This window comes from Alternaria ventricosa, assembly GCF_023758065.1.
Source record: "Alternaria ventricosa strain BMP 2768 chromosome Unknown scaffold_9, whole genome shotgun sequence".
Taxonomy (NCBI): Eukaryota; Fungi; Ascomycota; class Dothideomycetes; order Pleosporales; family Pleosporaceae; genus Alternaria; species Alternaria ventricosa.
In genome coordinates, this window is record NW_026055689.1 from 574229 (window position 1) to 593042 (window position 18814).

Here is an 18814-nt window from a genome sequence, read left to right on the forward strand (position 1 = left end):
GGTCTTGGCTCGGCAGGCCTCGAGAGTGGATGCCAGTGGGTGCGGCGCAGTTGTGGAGCTGGCCGAAAGGGATATCCGCTATCGTGTCGCTTCGCGTGTATGGTTCTTTCGGATATCCATGTGAGTTTTCCATATGTGTGTTTTCAAGGTAGCCCGTGTTCCCTCAGGGTGAAGGAGTGGCCACTAGATGTTCGGGGGAGGAAGTTCCGAGGGGTGACGGTAGTGATGGCGGTACTCAGGGCGCGCACATGGCTAGGTATGCTCCCGAGGGCGATAAACTGTAGCACTGTCAGGCTCGGACGTCGCAAGAGGGAGATCAGATACTGTACGCTGTGTTGGCGCCTCGCTCAGGCAGTGACCCTGACTGCGACGTCGTGTGACGGGAATGGACAGCAACGCCATGAGGAAGGCGCGATGGTCGAAAATGCTGGCAAATGGTAGTGTGCAGTGCAGTCGGTGGAGCGATAGCAAGAAAGTAGGCAGTATGACGGGCGACCCTGAGACAGGCCCGGGAGTGTGAATGCCCTGCTGCTGTGAGTGGAGGCGGAGGGTGGGGATTCCAGCGGGTGACTGACATAGAGCGCCGGTGCTGCGGTCGACGCGCTAAGCTGTGCCTTTCGCGAACTGCCATCCCTCCCAAAACTTCGAGCTCAAGACCCAAACAACGCGCGCCCAGCTGTACATACCATCACCACCCTCCCCACGCGACTGCCATCCACACCCCGATTGCGAATCTTTGCCGTTCCGTAGAATTGAGCGCTTGCGACACGAAAATGACGACTGTGCCAGTCAGCGAAGTCAAGAGCACGCACGATCGCTCATCCAGAACCGCGGCGCATTCCCATATCAAAGGACTAGGTCTATCAAGCGATGGACGCGCAACTCCCTCAGCTGGCGGCTTCGTCGGCCAAGCTGCAGCACGAGAGGTACTTGAGCCCTGCACACTCTCGTTCAGCCTAGGTACTAACTGGCGCAGGCATGTGGTCTAGTTGTCGACCTCGTCAAGGCGAAGAAGATGTCAGGCAGAGCCGTGCTACTCGCAGGTGGTCCCGGAACCGGTAAAACCGCATTGGCATTGGCTGTGAGCCAGGAGCTGGGTACAAAGGTACCATTCTGTCCGATTGTTGGCAGCGAGATCTACTCTGCGGAGGTCAAGAAGACCGAAGCGCTCATGGAGAACTTCAGGAGAGCGATAGGTGCGCATTCACTCGATCTATGAGCACGGGCTCTACTGATACATTGGAACAGGTCTTCGCGTGAAGGAAACCAAGGAGGTCTACGAAGGTGAAGTGACAGAGCTCACTCCTGAAGAAGCCGAAAACCCGCTCGGAGGCTATGGCCGCACCATCTCGCACCTCCTCATCAACCTCAAGTCTGCCAAGGGCACAAAGAAGCTGCGACTCGACCCATCCATATACGAGGCCATACAGAAGGAGCGCGTCCGTCTGGGCGATGTCATCTACATTGAAGCCAACACGGGGGCCGTAAAGCGCGTCGGACGATCAGACGCCTACGCGACCGAGTTCGACCTCGAGGCGGAAGAATATGTCCCTATACCCAAGGGCGATGTGCACAAGAAGAAGGAGATCGTTCAGGACGTCACCCTGCACGACCTAGATGTCGCCAACGCGCGGCCGCAAGGTGGACAGGACATTATGAGCATGATGGGCCAGTTGATGAAGCCTAAGAAGACCGAGATCACCGAGAAGCTGAGGTTAGAGATCAACAAGGTCGTTAACAGGTACATCGACCAAGGTATCGCAGACCTAGTACCCGGTGTGCTCTTCATCGACGAGGTAAGACATTGTTTCTTGAAATTTGGGCTCGACTAACATATGCAGGTTCACATGCTCGATCTCGAGGCATTCACATTCCTAAACCGCGCTCTGGAATCCCCTCTGTCACCTCTTGTCATCCTCGCATCTAACCGCGGCAACACACATATTCGTGGCGGAGAGAACCTTCCTCCATCAGCGCACGGTATCCCGACCGATCTCCTCGCGCGTCTGCTCATCATCCCTACACACCCATACGGACCCGCAGAGATCAAGTCGATTATTTCCACGCGCGTCACAACCGAGAAGCTCAACATCTCTGCACCTGCGAAGGAGAAGGTCAGCGCTCTTGGTGAGAAGATCAGCCTGCGATACGCGCTGCAACTTCTGGCACCTGCAAGTGTATTGGCAGAGGTCAATGGACGGGAGAACAAGCAAATCGAGGTGGACGATGTGGAGGAATGTCAAAGCCTGTTCTTGGACGCCGGAAGGAGTGCGCGAGCACTGGGCGAGACGAACGGATACATTTCCTAGAGGTTGTGCTGTAGTTTGTACGATAGCCTGGCGTTTGGATGCAGAGGGTGGTGGGCGTTTTCACCCAGAAGGGACGATAGCTTTCTGAAAAGTTACACGCAACATGTACTGGGTCTCGATATCACGATAATAATTCGGAACTGTACATTCAGATATGTAAAATGCTGTGATGCATGTCCACGATCTACGAAAATGCGACCTCCGTTGCCACTGTAAGGCTCCGATTGGCTCCGTACGAACCGCGGCCCAGATCGACAGTCAGGAAAGTCGTCCTCGCCTTCGACTCACAAACAACTTTCACTCCACACGCAACGTACCTCGCGCAAGCCACGCAATTCACAACAGACGTCGTACCTGTGCAAACCCCCAACATGGCCGCCACAATGCGCACCATCACGCGCCTCCCACGCCAGCTCTCCCGCCGCACCTTCAGCATCTCCACCCGACACGCGCAAGCACCTTTTGGCTCCGGCCCAGCACCACCACGCCTCCCCAAAGAAGACCAAGAAATCTTCGAAAAGCTACAAAAGCAAAGCACGGGCGCCTTCAGCACCCCCAAAGACATCGAAACCCCCACCTCCACCCCCAACATCCGCATGCGCATCAACCAGTCGCCAGATTCGTCTCCTACACCCGCATCGCCTGCTTCGGCGTCTCGACCCCAGATAAACCAGTCGCCTGATAGTGCTGCTAGTGAAGGACCGGAAATCAGGTTCGAGAATGGCAAGCAGATTAAGAAGGGAGAGGAGTTCCATCCTAATATGAGGAGAGGGGCGCCGCCGGAGTTTGAGGGCGATGTCAATCCCAAGACGGGGGAGGTGGGCGGACCGAAGAACGAACCGCTTAGGTGGGGGAGTACGGGGAAGACGGGGGATTGGAGTTATAATGGGAGGGTTACTGATTTCTGAGGGGGTGCAGAGAGACCAAGTGAACGAGGGAGATGTGGGGAATGAGTGGAGGAACTAAGGATGATGTGGATATGTATATACCAAGAAACGTGAACAAGCCGCTCAATTGTGTTTATGCTATTGTAGGGAGATGGAAATATATTCGAAGACTGACGAGATGACACATATAACTAGTTGCCTCTTAGATCTAACGCATCTTGAAATGCCTACGTGTGAGAACTCGCACCCGCGCCTACCCCAGCCAATTCAGAGTTGTATGGAGTGGTAGTGAATAAGCGGATAATTGCCAGGAGTGAGTGAGTAAGTAGATGCCAATGTTTCTATTATTATCTAGAACGATGCATTCAAGTATCTTGCGAGATGTGATAACCGGCAAGAAGGGTCGATTGTACACTATCAGAGCACAGGCGCGTTGGACGGTAGCAATGCCATTGTACCTAGGTATGTGCGATCATTTCAAACGCATTTGAGATCAGTTACACTGCATACAATTCGTGGTTCGTACATATGGAAAGCGATACCGGAAGCACAGCATACCTAGGTAGATTTCCGCTGCCTCGCACGATATCATGGGGTAAGCTCCGACCTCGGTATCTTGCAATTGCGGAGCATGTGCTAGATGTTCTTTATATGTTGTAGAAGAATACTGAAATATACATGGTGAGGTGTAAGAGTGGTGGAATTTCTAGAACTCTGGTTTGATGGCTTGCATGGCGTTCGGATAGCTTGGAGTTCCGCGGCAGTGCGCTCCCTCGGATCACCGAATCTAACAACGCTCTGGTGTTTCGATGCGGGGTTCATCCGTGCTCGGTAGACTTTCGGATTCCGAAACTGAAGAGTTGCTGCTTGGTTCTCTGTGGCTGAACCGTGGATGAAATTTATTGATCCGCGACCGTTGGAGCGAACCTTAATGACGCACTTGGACCCTGAGGAGGACCATGTGTTTAGGACGAGCAGGTTTCCAGCCGGGCGAGTGCTTGAACAGCACACACCACACTTGAGGTGACAGCCGACAATGCAGCCGGGGCGTACCTAGGCATTCACAAAAGTTGCAACAGGATCAGCCAAGCACGTCTCGACGTGGCTTTTGAACGCCATTCGGGCATCGCGATGAAGCCAAGTATTTCCACATGGGCCTGCGCTGCATCATTGCTTGCTATGATGAGGCCAAGCAACGAGCGAAAACCTACGAATGCAGAACCTCAATGTTTCCACATAATCTCGTGAGGCGGGTGTGTTGTGCAAGGCCATGGTGGTTTCATTCCTGTGCCCAGGTTTCAGCTGTGCTGGACGGGCGTGGCAGGGCCGATCCTGCCCTTTGGGGGGAAGCCGGCAAGGATGTCGCTTATCATCCTTGGAGTGATCAAGCTTTCGCATCATGGATTTAGCTGCAGGTCCCACATGGCTTTCTGATCATCAACGCTGGCCACCCGCCAGCCGCTCTTGTATCGTAGATCTGATCTCATTGTTGTCGTCAATCCTCATCTGCCGTCCCGTCCAGCGCTAGCCATCATGCTGCATCTCGCCAACTGCCCCTATCGCCGTCCTCAATCCGGATTGAGTTCCGCGGGCCTCAGGTGTCCAACGAAACACAGCCCTGGAGTCGTGCAGTAATGGTCTCGGTGTAATTACACCGTCAGCGCGCGCTACGACCTGTCGGTAAATCACCCTGGTCAGCACTATCCACTTCCCATAGGTCTAGGGCTACCCAGTCACAGTGTCTGTCGCATCCTCATGCATGCGAATGGTCTGGATTTCGAATTACCCTGGCTTGATGCTGTGGCTGGCGGCGGTACGTGTTGAGCAATGCAGCGATATGTACCTAGGTAAGACCAACAACAATGTCGCCCGGGCTCTCTTATACCCGCGGAGTCCGCCCTTCTGTGACGTGGACCTGAGTTGTCGTCCTACCACCGACTCAGCCCTCGAGCTTACGTTTGCTAGCAGCACGATGCTAATGTCACTGATTGTTCCCACGGTATGTACTCACACAATGCCAACAGACGCCACCCGTGAATGCTAACGCCTCGGAAATAGTGTACCTTCTCACGCCAGTTCCCGCTATGAAACTATGATGCAATTGACAAGTTCCTTTGTTTTTCTATCTCGTTCCCCTAGAACAACGATCTACCATAGCCCTGCCGCACTATAGCATAGCTCGTATCGGAACGACCCTTCGGCGACAACCAGGGGCAGCGCGGCCGAATACGATACAGACTGTCGAGATACTTTGGGGCTGCCTTTCTTTCCTCGCTTTCTCACACAGCTGTCGACAATGTTTCGTTTGCTGCTTTGTGCAGCGCTTTTCTTTCAGCACGTCCTCGCATTGAAGGAGACCATCGACCTTGGATACGCACAATACCGTGGGAAGGATATCGGCAATGGTGTCATACGATGGGCTGGTATGCGATATGCCCGCAGTCCAACTCGTTTAGATGGCCTTCGATTTGCTGCACCTCAAGACCCTGAAGAAGAGCGCAATGTTGTCGACGCTACAAAGGTACAGAGCGAATTCACGGTTTGTTGACGCCACGCTAACAGCAGTCTAGTTTGGACCCCTATGTATCGGCACCAAGAGCAGCCTGACAGCTGAGTTTGGGGGGAAAAACTCGGAAGACTGCCTGTTCGTTAATGTATTTGCACCAGAAAGAGCTACGAACAAAAGCATGTTACCGGTTTACGTCTTCATCCAAGGCGGTGGCTTCAACATGAACGGCAATGCGAATTACAACGGTGCAGACTTGATCGATGCCGGCGACGATGGCATGGTCGTGGTCAACTTCAACTATCGAGTAGGGCCTTATGGATTCCTGGCTAGCAGGGAGATTGTTGCAAACCAGAGCCTGAGCCTGAACAACGGACTGAAAGATCAGAGGAAGGCACTCGAATGGGTTCAGAAGCACATTCAAAAGTTCGGAGGCGATCCGGGGCACGTCACGATTGGAGGCGCAAGTGCTGGTGGGGGTTCAGTGGTCTTTCAACTTACGGCATACGGTGGTCGAGACGATGGCCTCTTCCACGCTGCTGCTGCCGAATCTCCTGCCTTTCCGTCCATGCGAGACGTAGAGAACAGCCAATGGCAGTACGATGAGCTACTACACCAAACCGGATGCGCGGATCTTGCCTGCATGGCCAGCTTGGATGCGGTCATCTTCCAGGATGCTGTGCGTACTCTTCAGAAGCCTTTCCCAGGCGGCAAGAACCCGCCGCTTTACTTCTGGAACCCGACGTTGGATTACGACTTCATCAAAGACTTCACCTTCAACGAATTGAAAGCTGGCCACTTCGTCAACGTGCCTACTATTTTCGGTACCGCCACAAACGACGGGATCAACTTTGTGGCCAAGAGTATCATGTCTCAACCTCGAGCTCAAGACTTCCTAGTTGATCAATACCCCGGTCTAAAATGGGACACGATTCGTCAGCTTTGGGATGGCAACATTGGAACCACTGGCGATGCTCGCTGGAGATCATTGACCGCCGATGTCTATGGTTATATCCGCTACAACTGTCCCAGTCTCAACATTACTGATACGTACGCCCTCAATAACACGAACCCGACTTGGCAGTACAGATGGAACGTTGGAACTGCATCACACGTTGGCGAACTCCTGCCAATCTGGAACAATGCCACTTCAGCGGCTGGTGTCTTTGTCCAGGCGTACTGGGCATCATTCATACGAAGCTATGACCCAAACACCCACGCTGCAGAGTATCTAGTATCCAAAGGCTCAGAGCTACAGAGCCCGGACTGGCACTCATTCGGCGCAAGCGAAGGGCAGCGATTGAGCTTCAACGACAAAAATGAAGTGGCCATGGAAGCTATTCCCGAGACTGAGTGGCAAAAGTGCGATGCCATCGACGACATGGGTCTGCACCTGAAGCAGTAAGTCCACACCATCTCTAACCAAGCGGCCTGTCATATGCCGGCAGATTGCGTACCGATGATATTCTTGCCTTATTCAGAAGTTACGCCAAGTCAGGAACGTGAGCTAACGATGACCGTAGACCCGTATTCGACCCCACCTCTCTCGGAACTCGGCACACACCTCTTCCATCCGCGTACATGGGCGCCGCTACCATGCTCTTCAGCTTTTTCTACTGGGCTTACATATGAACAATGCGATGGATAATAGGACGCAAATCAACGAACATTCGTACGCCAAACGGCGACGCACAACTGAGACATCTGACACACGATGTCATTCGGAAGCCATGTCGATACTCCCACGACTGACGCATCGCACGAAGAGAAGGTATGCCGGAAGTGAGCTGTATGGCAGCTCGTTACACATCCGCGAGGAGGCAGTAAACACCTGAGGAAGAGAAGAGAAAGATGCATGAAGAAGAGGCGAAGGCTCAAGGCCCAGAGGAGCTTCGGGTATGGCAGTGAATGACGGGCCGGTGCCTCGTACAAGGCTCTCTGGGCGTCTTGCTCTGTTCACTCATCGAGGTATCGTTCATTGTGAATGATGGAGGCTCCTCTACCCTAGAAGCGCATCGTATAGATGATGTGTTTTCACACTGATTTTTGCTCACAGGCATAAAAGCAGGTATCTTTTGCTCCTAAAAAGGCGTCTTCATCACTGCGAGCTCAATGTCGCACGCATTTTCAATCCGTCACACGTACGCATTTTAGAAGAGCTTTTGCGAAATACAAAGTTCTACTTTTCACCTCGCAAGTCTCGAAACTCGTGTCAACCGCGCTCATGGGCTACCCACGGCCTACAGCATCTGTGAAAGGGAAGATGAAGGCATATGATGATGATGAAATTGGCGATGAAGACTGTCCGCGCGTAGTGGACGACTCTGATGCGGCTTCAAATTTCTCTTTTGACGCGATCCCGCGGGAGCCTTTGACCCACACAATCCCAGGGTGCACAGGGGACTCTACCTCGTACAATGTCGCTGCAAATTTGAGTGAGCTGTTTGAGCAGTCAGTGGCAGTACCTGTTTTCACTTCTTCCTTGCAAGAGCACTTTGGTCCACTCGACACCGACTTCTTGACGCCTCTCGTGACTAGCAACGCGACTAATCGCTCTACAAGCACCGACCCGCAGCCTCGATACCACCTTACAGAGTCAAGCGTGCGTCGCTACTCAAACGACTCTATGTCGGTCTTCTCATGGGAGGACCCCGCGCCGAAACCACGCTACTACGCTCAGGCGCTGTCACCAGAAGACACGCAGTCGCTCTCACAAGGCGAGAAGAACCACAACCTCCAAGAGTGGTCGGTCACGCGCCTCATCATTCATCATGACCAGCGCAAGGCCTTAATCCCCCAGGTGATGCCCATAGAGGAGAAGATGAGCGCGCTCGCGGAAATTGATCACGAGATGCAGCAAAGCCAGCGCGCTGTAGCCAACACGAAGGAGAAGGTGCGTAATAAATTGCACATACCTCGCATTAGGAAGACAACTGACAATACGAAGGATGAGGAACATAGTCGCACACAGTTTTGGCAGTCTTCTCAGTCGACATACGACCTTCGCTCTTCTATGCTGCCACCTCCGCTGCCTCGGTCAACACCAACTGCACAACCTGAGCAGTACGAAGAGCCGCGCAACCGTCGCTACTCACACGCTCGTGCAGCTAGCAGCGGAGACTACTTCTACCAGCCGTCCAGCCCTCGCACGAGCGCATACAACACCCGTCGTATCTCGTCTCTAGCAACCTCGTCAGGCCCGTCATCGTCTAGCTCTTCGAACCATGTACGCAGCCCCCTGAACCAAGAAGTGCAGTTCCGCGCTGACCCAGCGACGACGTTCGACTCTTTCCTCGTGCCACACAAGTCCGGCAGGGGTGAGGTCCTTGCGGAGTCTAAGAACGCGAAGAAGGTTGAGACGCCGACGGCGAGCCTGAGCCCGACTCCGAAGGCGTTGGCGAAGGTTAGGCGGTTGACGAAGATGCCGTCGATGCCACTGCTGCGGAAGCGTAGTAGTGGTTCGTGAGGTGGGTAGTTGCGTCTGGTTTGGAGAGATGATGAGGGATGTGCTTTTGCTCACGTTTTTGAACACGCTTAGATGGTCCCGGATGTACAGATGAGGTTCTTCTTGATTAGAGGCTCATAGACAACGCTTGTATTAGTGTTGTATGCATAATTTTGACGTTCACTTCTGAATTAAAGATGAGTGACGGAAGAAACGTTCCTTCGACGCGTGATGAGCCAAACACTAATCAAGGATAGCGCCTTCCCAGAATGAGCTGTCTCGAAAAAGCACGGTCGCCCCTTCTTCCTGTCTTAACATCCAGGTGTCTCACATCAAGACACCTTACGCTACCTGGTCTCATCTCAAGTGAACGCCGCTTAGGTCTTCATCTCGCTTTTCAACACCCTCTCATACTCCTCCTTTTCAACAGCCTTCACGTATAGCGTGACATCTTTACCAGTGTTCCACTCGGCATCGACCAGGACTTTTGTCAAACTATGGCCCCAGGAGCCTGTCTTCCGGTACTGGCTTTGAGGTTTGTCCCACTTCCACAGTAACATGCGGCCCTCTGGAACCAGCTCCCCACTTTGATCACCGAGAACTGTGAAGCTCAGGATATGGGCTACAACGCTGTGGTCACCATTACCGCTACCATGGTCATCATCGCCAATCTTTACATCTCGTAATCGGGCGACCAGCTTCGATACCGTCGGTGCGTCTTGCGATAAAGCCAGGAGTTCGATCTGGCTGCGGAGGAAGTTTGCGAGATCAAGCTCGGCGACTGGGACGCGTACTTCGCCGAACTCTTCGTGGGACTGGATGAGTTGGATTTGAGTAGGAGTGAGCTGTGTATGCAGCTGTATGCTGGGGCTTGAAGGCGCCCCGTATCTCATGATGGTCGATGATTCGGGTGTAACGGCTACGAGGAAGGTGTAAGGGCGTGTCAGCGTTGTTACATCTGAGTGCAGTTTGTGACCCTTCGAAAAGTCAGCATCGCCACCGATACGCGCTCACTGGATTATCTCCTACCGAAGTCACTGATATCTGGTACGTCATTGTGAGTGTTGTATTAGTTTTTACATGACCCTGTCAAGATGATATAGGCAAGTTCGGATATATCGGCTTTTTGTTTGCACGAAGGATGGTTGCCTAGAGGATCTGATTTGATCGATTGGAGTGCCAAGTGTATGTACCCAAACTGTCATCGCATATGCAGCACATCACCCTCGATGACTACCAGTCAAAAAGTTTATCCTCCCCTTCAAACAGTTCAATGATACCGTTGCTCTCCGCCTGAATCCAAACACCCATAAGATCCACAGGCGAAAACTTGAGCCATCCGTTCCACACTGTTTGAGGTCCTTCACCACCTGGACGACCTCCCATAGCGATCACTTCAGGCCCCTCCATCGTCGTCTTCATTCCAGATAGTAACTTTACAAATGCTTCTTTAGCGTTGTAGGCCAGTTGAAGAGACCTTACGCCTTCTGGCGGCACATCTCCTATGGGCTCCGGGCCGTTCATCAGACTCTCAAGCGCCTCATCATCGATGACTATACACCAGGCCCACTTTGGACCGAATTTCTCCTCATCGGAAATGTCGTCCTGTATTGCGGGAGGCCCAGGTTCACCCATTGTCTCCGGGAAGACCTTTTGAGCATAATGCTGGCGGAAATGCCTGCAGACGACGTCAAGCGATGCGCCAGGCATATAAGCAGCAGGCTCAAGACGTAAGACGTCTATCAATTGTTGGTTGTATGGCGCGGGGTTGCTGTAACGCAGGTTATCTGCTGCGTGGGCGTAGACTTTGCGGATCACTGCTTGGAAGTGCGCATCATCATCGGTCGCATCTGTTGTTCATCAGTACCTGCGCCCAATGAGTTGCATTTATTCCTCTGACCTGCTCTGCTCTCCTTGTCTGCATCTTCGTTTGAGACTTCCTGGCCTTGTGAGCGCGTATAGGTGCCGTAAACGAAGAAGCCCCAGGTCGGATCTGCCCATCTTTCAAACTGCTGCAAGAATTCTTTACATTCTGTCACCCGGCTCTCTTCTTGTGTCGCCATGTTCGCTCGTTCTGTGTTGCGCGAGCGATTGTTGGCAGAAATACGCGTGAGACGCGCGCAGGCTATGTAGGATCGCAGGACTGTGGGAACGCCTGAAAGACCGGGTCGGATTCTGTCGGCTCTGAGAGCGCTGACGTAGGACTGAGCCCTTGCAGAGTATATTCAAGTTTGCGAAAGTACTAACCTCTACTTGATTCACCGTGCATCACAATCAAGAGATGGATTGGCCTGTGAGTTGGAGATCGCGGGTGGGCGCAGGGCGAGGCCACGCCACCTGCGCCCCTCGTACGTTCGAAAAAGTAATCATGCATTCCTTGTTGAATTTACACCAACGCGAACGTCGCTTTGCCCCCAGCTTCCCAATATGACGGCAAAGGTCCAGTCTTGTCCATGGTGAGCCGGCCCATGCCGACTCGTTTGTAGACGTCCGGCTGAGATGTGGATACCAAAGCTAACCACAAATACACAGCGCTATGTCTATCCTCACACACGACACAAAGACAACATGTGACCTCAAGTATGGGATCTATGAACGGATCTATATCGGGGAAGAAAAGCCCTATGTCCTCCTGGGTATGACGCGTGGTCACACGCCGTCCCCACGCTTGTGGAAACAAAGGTGACCAACTACCCAGCTCTACGTCTCCTTTTATAAGATGACCTCGAAGTTGAAGCGACCTCATATCCACTTTTTGGAAACTGATGGTCTGATCTAAAGGGGTTTCGTCTCGACCACAACCTGTCTCATCGAGATCATTACCAGAGTGGCCCAGTTGATCGATCGTTATATCGTAGGATTCAGCCCAATGTCGCACCTGCTTTTGCTCAAACTCAATGGTTTTACCCCACTGCGATAACCAGGTCCAAGAGGGAGCGTCTGGCCTATCGATAGCTTGCTGGCGAGACGAATGTGATGTATCTGCACTGTCACCTCTATGAACGGCCCAAAGTAGTCCCAAAGGCAGGTCATCTTTCCAGAGCCCGTTGATATACGAGAGTTGGTTGTTCTTCGCAAAGACATTCGCAATGCCCGCAATAGCTGGTAGAGCATCGTTTGCGTACGTGAGCGAGCGCTTGCAGTAGTTCTCAACAAGTTCGCACCAGCACCTGAACATATCCTTTCGTCTTTGACTGTCCAAATCCTGTGCAGCTCTACGGTCGTACATCCAAGAACGCAGTTCATGATTTTTGGGGCGCATAGTAGCGTTGCACTTGTGATCATGAGGTAGACTCTCACATAGAGTAGAATGTCGGCATTCCCACTTTAGTTGGCGAGACCCAAATTTCAAAAGTCGTGGTGACAGGAGCTCTTCCTGTAGAACCCATCCTCTTTTCTGAAGGGGCGACTTCTTTGACTCAGAATGTAAGAGGTTGAACGGGTTATAACAAGCATATCTGGACACTTCCAACACACGGCTATCGAAGGTCGCCCTAAAGTCTAGTTTGCAGGGTTTGGACGTGCGAGGATCTCGTGGAATGGACAATCCGGCTTCAGAATCATCTCCTGCTTCCGCAAACAGTGTTATTGTTGACGCTTGGTAAATGCTGCCCATCTGGCTGATCTCATTTTGCAGGTCCTCGGGTGAGTCGTGTATGATGCAAAGTGCATCAATCCATAGATACTCGAAACCCAAACGCTTTGTAACCAACAGGGCGTGCTGAAAGGTCTTTGGTAGGGCTTCAAGCGGTATATTCTGCTTATGATTGGCGATGTTCTCAGTCAAAGTGCAGTATCTCTTCGTATCGCCCCATTTGTAGCTTAGTGTAAGATACGGAAGGCATCTTTCCTGGCCGTCTTCTAAGACAAAATCTCGGGACCCTTTGATACGAATGACGCGGGTAGGTAGGGTGTATTCTGTGTCGATACTACAGCCGGGGTGTTCGCTCATGCATAAGTGAGACCACGTTGACGCAAGTTCCATGTTTGCTTCTGATAGTGTCGAAGAGTCTGCCCAGTACGAATACATCGGATCTTCAGCATTACTATCGCCAGCCGCAGGATTTGGCGAAGCTAATGCCGCCAATGGCTTTTGAAATGCGACTACAGATAGCAGTCTGTCAATGAGACTGCATAACGGGTGGGTAGAGGTTCTTACCCGGTAGATCACTCTCGCATTGGAAAAACCAGTTGCGTTCGCAACTGTACACTGTGAGTTTGTCGAAGCATGGAGTTCCCACCCCTTGATCGTCGTAGTTGAGAGAAAGATTGAAGACAATCTGTTCCCCGGCAACGCGTGTGTCGTTCCAAAGTTCCGTATCCATAGAAAAACGATGCGCAATGGTCTTGCAGAAAGGGCAGCCCGAGTCCGCGGTCTTTATAAGAGAGTCAAGGCCCGGAGAATGCAGATAATACAGTGACGCGTATGGTGATTGGATGACCGCTCCCTGCAATTCGAGTGAGCAATCTTCATAAGGCTTGAAGTGCATGTTGCGGCACTTATGACAGAGCGTCGTTGCAGCAGCGCCGACAGTGGCGCTTTGAGGCTGGACATCTTGACTCCTGTTTGCCCGGTATTGCTGTAGCTTAGTCCCAGGTGTCGTGCGAGTCGAGTCATCTGACAGTACTAGACGAATGCGACGAACGTTATCAGCGTCAGAAACCAAGCTTAGTTCTTCCATGCTTGAAGGCAGGAGAGTCAATGTTGGAGTCTGTCCTAGGCTGTAGCCTGAAGTACCTGGAGTGTAGGGACGGCGGGGTAATACGAGAGGCCTGACTCTCGGCCGAGGCAACGGCACTCGCCAACACATAACATTGACGCCTCACCGTCAGCGCCTTAACAGCAACGGCTTAGCATTGACAACTTCGCCATCAAAAGCAGTGCGCGCGTAAGCTCCGACCTCAGAGCTTCGTCCGAAAGATCAAGTGTTAATGCGAAAGGTGAATATCGCACTCCATCTCAAAACAAGCGAGATACACGTACACCACGCCAAATCCAGGATGTCATGATATGGAAGTAACTAGGTACGCGGACGATTGAACACTTCGTAATAAGCCTGATATTTCATGTGCCTTCGAGACTACTGCATTTCTCCGTTCGGTATTTTGATCGGATTTGATCGGCCCTTAGGTGGCGGTCAGCTGATATTTCGCAGTAATACGACGGCCGTAGCTTACTATGCAAACATCCTTTATGAGCATGGAGTGTCGATCTAACAAACCCCGCCGTTCTCTGGCGGGCAGGTACAAAACCCGTTCACACAGTCTCCGCAACGCCTTCCATAGCAGTCAATGTTTCCGGAGCAGGTATACCCAGTGCATGAGGCCTGTCTCGTGAAGACGCTGTCCTGTTGGGTATTGAGATCAGCATTGGATGACGGGCGAGCTGTCTGATGGTAGCACTCACTGCAGTCTCAGCAACGCTGAACTCTGTTGGTAGAGTGGAGACAAGAGGCAGCAAGGTGGCCAATGCTGCGAGGAAGCTTGATGTCTTCATGATGTTTAGTATGTACGAGAGAGTCGAAGTTTAAGTGAAGTATATTTCGCGGATGAAATGCTGGTGACTACGTTGCGATTGAAGGCAAAAACGTCGTGTTATATACCTGCCGTGCCAGTACTAGGTAATGTCGATGTGATATCCAGTCGGTAGAACGACCGGCTATTCTAGTGGAAGAAACAGCCAATTCGAAGTAGACGTCCACTTTTCAAGTCTTGGTTTACAGCAGTATTCGATGTTAGGCTTCCAGCCAAGCCGCTCTTGTCAAATGCCGACTGATGCTCTTGCACACGGAGCGATTCTCGAATCCAGACTGTCAAATCATGGGACTAGGCAAGACAGATCAGGCGTCCTGAATCATAGAGTACGCGGTGTACGAGGCCCTCCATTCTTGTCACACATGAAACTATTGTGCTGCTACCAAGGGTGCCCAGGTGTATGACGATCTGTCCGGGGAAAGCCCTCGCCTTCATCATGGGCATTGGAGTTGCCTGCAAGGCATTCAGCGCAGTGTGCACGCCTGATGGGGACATATGTAATAACACCGTCATTGAGCCTTCGAAGAGTGCTTAGATTGAGCACGGATGGAGCTGCGAATAAGCCGGGGAGAAGGCAGGGTCGATGGTGTCGCTATCTAACGCATGGTCGCAACGCAATTGGGAGTAGTACGCATACCCGTCCACCCGGAAGAACCTGTCGAAGTCAGCTGCACGGGATGGTGGTTGGACACCCCTGTAACATCTACCCAAGAAGTAGATGTGCCAACTGTCACTTACTCTGCCTACTACGACTACGATGATTCAGCACTCACAGCATCTTCTGCGCCGCCAGTCGCCTCGCTACCGAGCACCAGCATGGCTTACACCGGAAGTATCGGGTTTGATCCGACCAATCCAGCTATGCCAACTTCAACTTCGTCAGCAGGTTCTTCAGCAAAGACAGGCCTGTCGGCATCAATCTTGACGCTATTTCCTATGTTCGCCATCTTGTGTATCCTACTCTTGTAGGCTTCTGGAAGCAGATAAAGGCCTCCATTGCTACATGTACCATATCTGTTTGCACTTATCTTGTTTTTTCCAAATGTTGTTCTCGTAGATATCAAAAAATGCAGGAATTGTCAGCCGGGACCTTTTGTTCGTTGGGCCTCAGGATCGTCGCGTTTTGCAAATACCGCTGTCAGTTCTCGTGGAGTAGTGGAGCAGATTACTTAAAGAGGTAGCTCTACTGTACACTAGCTCCGACGAGGGGAATTCAATGGCCTGTAGGCTGTGATCGCATCAGAGACGTCAGACTGATGCTGTGAGATCATATTGAGTAAACTTTCCCATTCCTTCACATACGACCATAGGACACTGAGAATTAGGCTTCCCGTCCGCTCAGCCATATACAAGCAGTGTACCGGCGGATTAGTAGTTAGGTGGGTGACCACTAGCGAATCCCCGCTGTTGTATGTTTTTGACCCTCTTTTTGCCCATTTTTTTGCCTATGCAAGCGGATGTCCATCTCTTTTTGCAAAATCCTCTTCCTATGTTCGCCGCTGTACGGACATGGTCCAGCCAGTCTCACGTTCTAACCAGATACTAGCTCTAAGCTGTCCACGCTAGTATTGAACATGCCCCAAGAACGCCAATAGATACTCCTATAAATAACCCAAATCGCTAATTGCATTAACTTCGATCGGTCCATCTTCCACCGCCCTCTCCAGGTCTAACTCCAGCCTTCTTCTCACTACCCGAGAACTTGGCCTCTTCCTCTTCCCACTTCTTCCGTTCTTGCCGTCTCCTCGCTGAATAGGCGCGCGAGAACCTCCAGGCCTCGGTATCCGCCAAGTTCCATTGCTCCACGGCTTCGACTACTAGCTTCATGTTCCTGTCCTTGCTCTTGATAGCCTCGCGTGCCTTCTTCAAGCGCTCTTCCTCTTTCTCAATCCACTTTTCGTCCGGGATGTCGATACCCTCGATGGGCTTGGGGGGATCTGGACGGGGGAAGACGATGAGTTCGGACTCCTTGCTGGGTGAACTGGGCTCGGCGTTGGCAGAGGCGTTTTGAGGCAGACCGAAGCCGAAGATCCAGTCCAGGTCGTCTTGGGTGATGCGCTCGGCTGTGAGCCATAGGGTATGGGCGGGAGCTGCTGCTACAAGCTCCTTGAACTTAAGTACGCGGTACTCCTCTGTGTGATCGTCCGGGATAGATTTGTCCGTCAGCTTCTTGATCCACAGGTCCCGTGCCGCGCTGTTGCGCAGGAAGTTCTTGTCTATCATGTCGCGCGTGTAGTGTAACGAGGTAAGCGTATATGGATGGGGAACGGTTCCGATGGTGAAGAACTTGGTCGTGTTTACAAATTCGGGGAACAACTGAAGCTTCATTCCTTTGTTGGCATCGCACGGTTTGCACTTTGGTCGATTCGGCGGGCACGACTTGGGCATTGGAGTAGTCGGACATTGCGTCAGGTTACGCGCAATGTCCGTTGTTTCGCGTAAAAGGGCAGTCGTGTGCTCCGGCGCAGGCTTGACGATTACCACACCTTCCGGATGTTGCTCTTGCCAGGTCAGGTGGAGGTGCGAGTTGACGAGGTTTGCGAGCAAGTCAAGGGCCTCGGCTTGCGTCGTGTTGGTAAACTTATCAGCGACCGTCTTGTACTTGCTGGAGATAGTAGCCATGTTGTAGGATGCGATGCCGTTGGCCTTGCTGTCTACGTCCATGTCCTTTATGTCAAGGAGGTTGACTACCGGGCCACCCTCTTTTTTGGCAAGCTTCAACAGCTTATCCTTGCTTGCGGTGACGTTCTTCAGCAACTCGTTGCCCATGACCTTCTTGATCGCGTCATCAACCATCATCCGATCTCCATAGAAGATGGCGTTATCCAAGGTCTGGACCCTCGACAGCTTGGCGTATTCGTTTCGTCGCAGAAAGCTGAGCATCGGGTTCTCGTACTCGGCCATGGGCAGTGCGAGCCAATTGACAAGAACGCCGCCACCCATGTGCCCCCAGGCCAGCCAGCGCATGACCTCAAACTCGATCTTTGGATCCAGCTTCATGCGCTGGAACAGCTGGTACTGTGGGTGGTGCATAGCCTCAGCCCGCGACAGTACGACAGGCTTGAAGCCCTGCGCCCACCATGCCCGACGCCATGCCAGTATCAGCCGCTGTTCCGCCGTAGACACGTCCTTGTCCTGCTTCTTCGGTACGTCGTAGTAGGTATAAATCGGCGGTCGTTCGCGTAGCGGTGGTAGGAGGGCGGTGTTCTCGTCGAGGGTTACGCGGGAGGAGAAAGGGTTGCGCCATTTGAAATCACTGAGCCACTCTATAGCGCCGTAAGCACTGGCTGTAGTGCTGTTGGCCTGGACTGGCGGCTTGTGTGCTGAGGGACCGAACGGTTTGGGCACAGCTGGCAGCTCGCCCAGGTCAGGCAGGTGAGCCTGTGGGTGCTTTACGGCATCGGCAACTTCGTCATAGGTCGGAATGCTGTCGCGTGTTGGAGTTCCGTAAAAGGTAAAGTTTACTATGACGAAGAGCAGAAGGATGATGATGACCTGGAACCTCCTCGGGGGCATCTGCAGCGCAATGGGCCGGCCCATGAAGGTATGCTGAGTCGGCATGGCACAGTCGGATGTAGAAGTGAGGTGAGTACAAGGCACACTATGGCAACACTGGCGACATGGGCGCTTTCAGACTACTGGAGCCGGTATCCGTGGTGGGCCTGATGTTGCTGATTGAAGGCAAGGCGGCGCGAACTCAGCTCCGCTAGGCGATGCGAACAAGCTTTGAAGCAAACGTAACGAGCGACAAAAAGGCACAAAAAGACGCAGAAGTTGCAGATAGTGCAGCAGTTGACACGCCGGGTGACGCGTCGTGCTAAGGGAACGTTTCCAGTTTGGCGAGGGCGAGGTGCAAGGCTAGCGCAGGGCTGATGATGCGCCCCAGACCCAGACATCCCACGCGTTTCGAGCCTTCGGTGGTGGGGGGTCGCCCTGGCCGATGTCGCCTGAGTCGAGCAATTTGACGGAATGCGTCATACCCCTTCTCTTACTCTTGGTGTCTATGACTCCGAAATCTCCTTCCATTCTTCGATATCAGAGGCTGTGAGAAGAACCATCACTCCAAGCCTCAATTTCGCACCTTCTTCTGTTCGGTCACGTTCCAATTGACGTCCGCGAACTATCTACGCGC

General features: G+C 52.5%; 7 protein-coding genes across 7 annotated transcripts; 4 read left to right on the top strand and 3 right to left on the bottom strand.

Annotated features, from left to right (window-relative positions):
* Positions 1-773: 773 nt before the first annotated feature.
* On the top strand, positions 774-2309 carry RVB1 (RuvB ATP-dependent DNA helicase pontin; the record flags this gene model as incomplete). The annotated part of the gene is made up of 4 exons (XM_049343773.1): positions 774-926; positions 977-1196; positions 1249-1796; positions 1842-2309. The coding sequence occupies 4 exons, from the start codon at positions 774-776 to the stop codon at positions 2307-2309; spliced, it is 1389 nt and encodes a 462-aa protein (XP_049199006.1).
* A 371-nt stretch (positions 2310-2680) lies between these two features.
* Positions 2681-3217, top strand: J4E93_005855 (uncharacterized protein; the record flags this gene model as incomplete). The annotated part of the gene is made up of 1 exon (XM_049343774.1): positions 2681-3217. One exon carries the CDS (start codon positions 2681-2683, stop codon positions 3215-3217), a length of 537 nt encoding a protein of 178 aa, XP_049199007.1.
* Positions 3218-5492: 2275 nt separating this feature from the next.
* On the top strand, positions 5493-7107 carry J4E93_005856 (uncharacterized protein; the record flags this gene model as incomplete). The annotated part of the gene is made up of 2 exons (XM_049343775.1): positions 5493-5717; positions 5767-7107. The coding sequence occupies 2 exons, from the start codon at positions 5493-5495 to the stop codon at positions 7105-7107; spliced, it is 1566 nt and encodes a 521-aa protein (XP_049199008.1).
* Positions 7108-7926: 819 nt separating this feature from the next.
* Positions 7927-9168, top strand: J4E93_005857 (uncharacterized protein; the record flags this gene model as incomplete). Its single annotated transcript, XM_049343776.1, has 1 exon — positions 7927-9168. The coding sequence occupies one exon, from the start codon at positions 7927-7929 to the stop codon at positions 9166-9168; it is 1242 nt and encodes a 413-aa protein (XP_049199009.1).
* Positions 9169-9524: 356 nt separating this feature from the next.
* On the bottom strand, positions 9525-10040 carry J4E93_005858 (uncharacterized protein; the record flags this gene model as incomplete). Its single annotated transcript, XM_049343777.1, has 1 exon — positions 9525-10040. The coding sequence occupies one exon, from the start codon at positions 10038-10040 to the stop codon at positions 9525-9527; it is 516 nt and encodes a 171-aa protein (XP_049199010.1).
* Positions 10041-10380: 340 nt separating this feature from the next.
* J4E93_005859 (uncharacterized protein) lies at positions 10381-11210 on the bottom strand (the record flags this gene model as incomplete). Its single annotated transcript, XM_049343778.1, has 2 exons — positions 10381-10997; positions 11048-11210. 2 exons carry the CDS (start codon positions 11208-11210, stop codon positions 10381-10383), a joined length of 780 nt encoding a protein of 259 aa, XP_049199011.1.
* Positions 11211-16311: 5101 nt separating this feature from the next.
* Positions 16312-18243, bottom strand: J4E93_005860 (uncharacterized protein; the record flags this gene model as incomplete). The annotated part of the gene is made up of 1 exon (XM_049343779.1): positions 16312-18243. The coding sequence occupies one exon, from the start codon at positions 18241-18243 to the stop codon at positions 16312-16314; it is 1932 nt and encodes a 643-aa protein (XP_049199012.1).
* Positions 18244-18814: the final 571 nt, after the last annotated feature.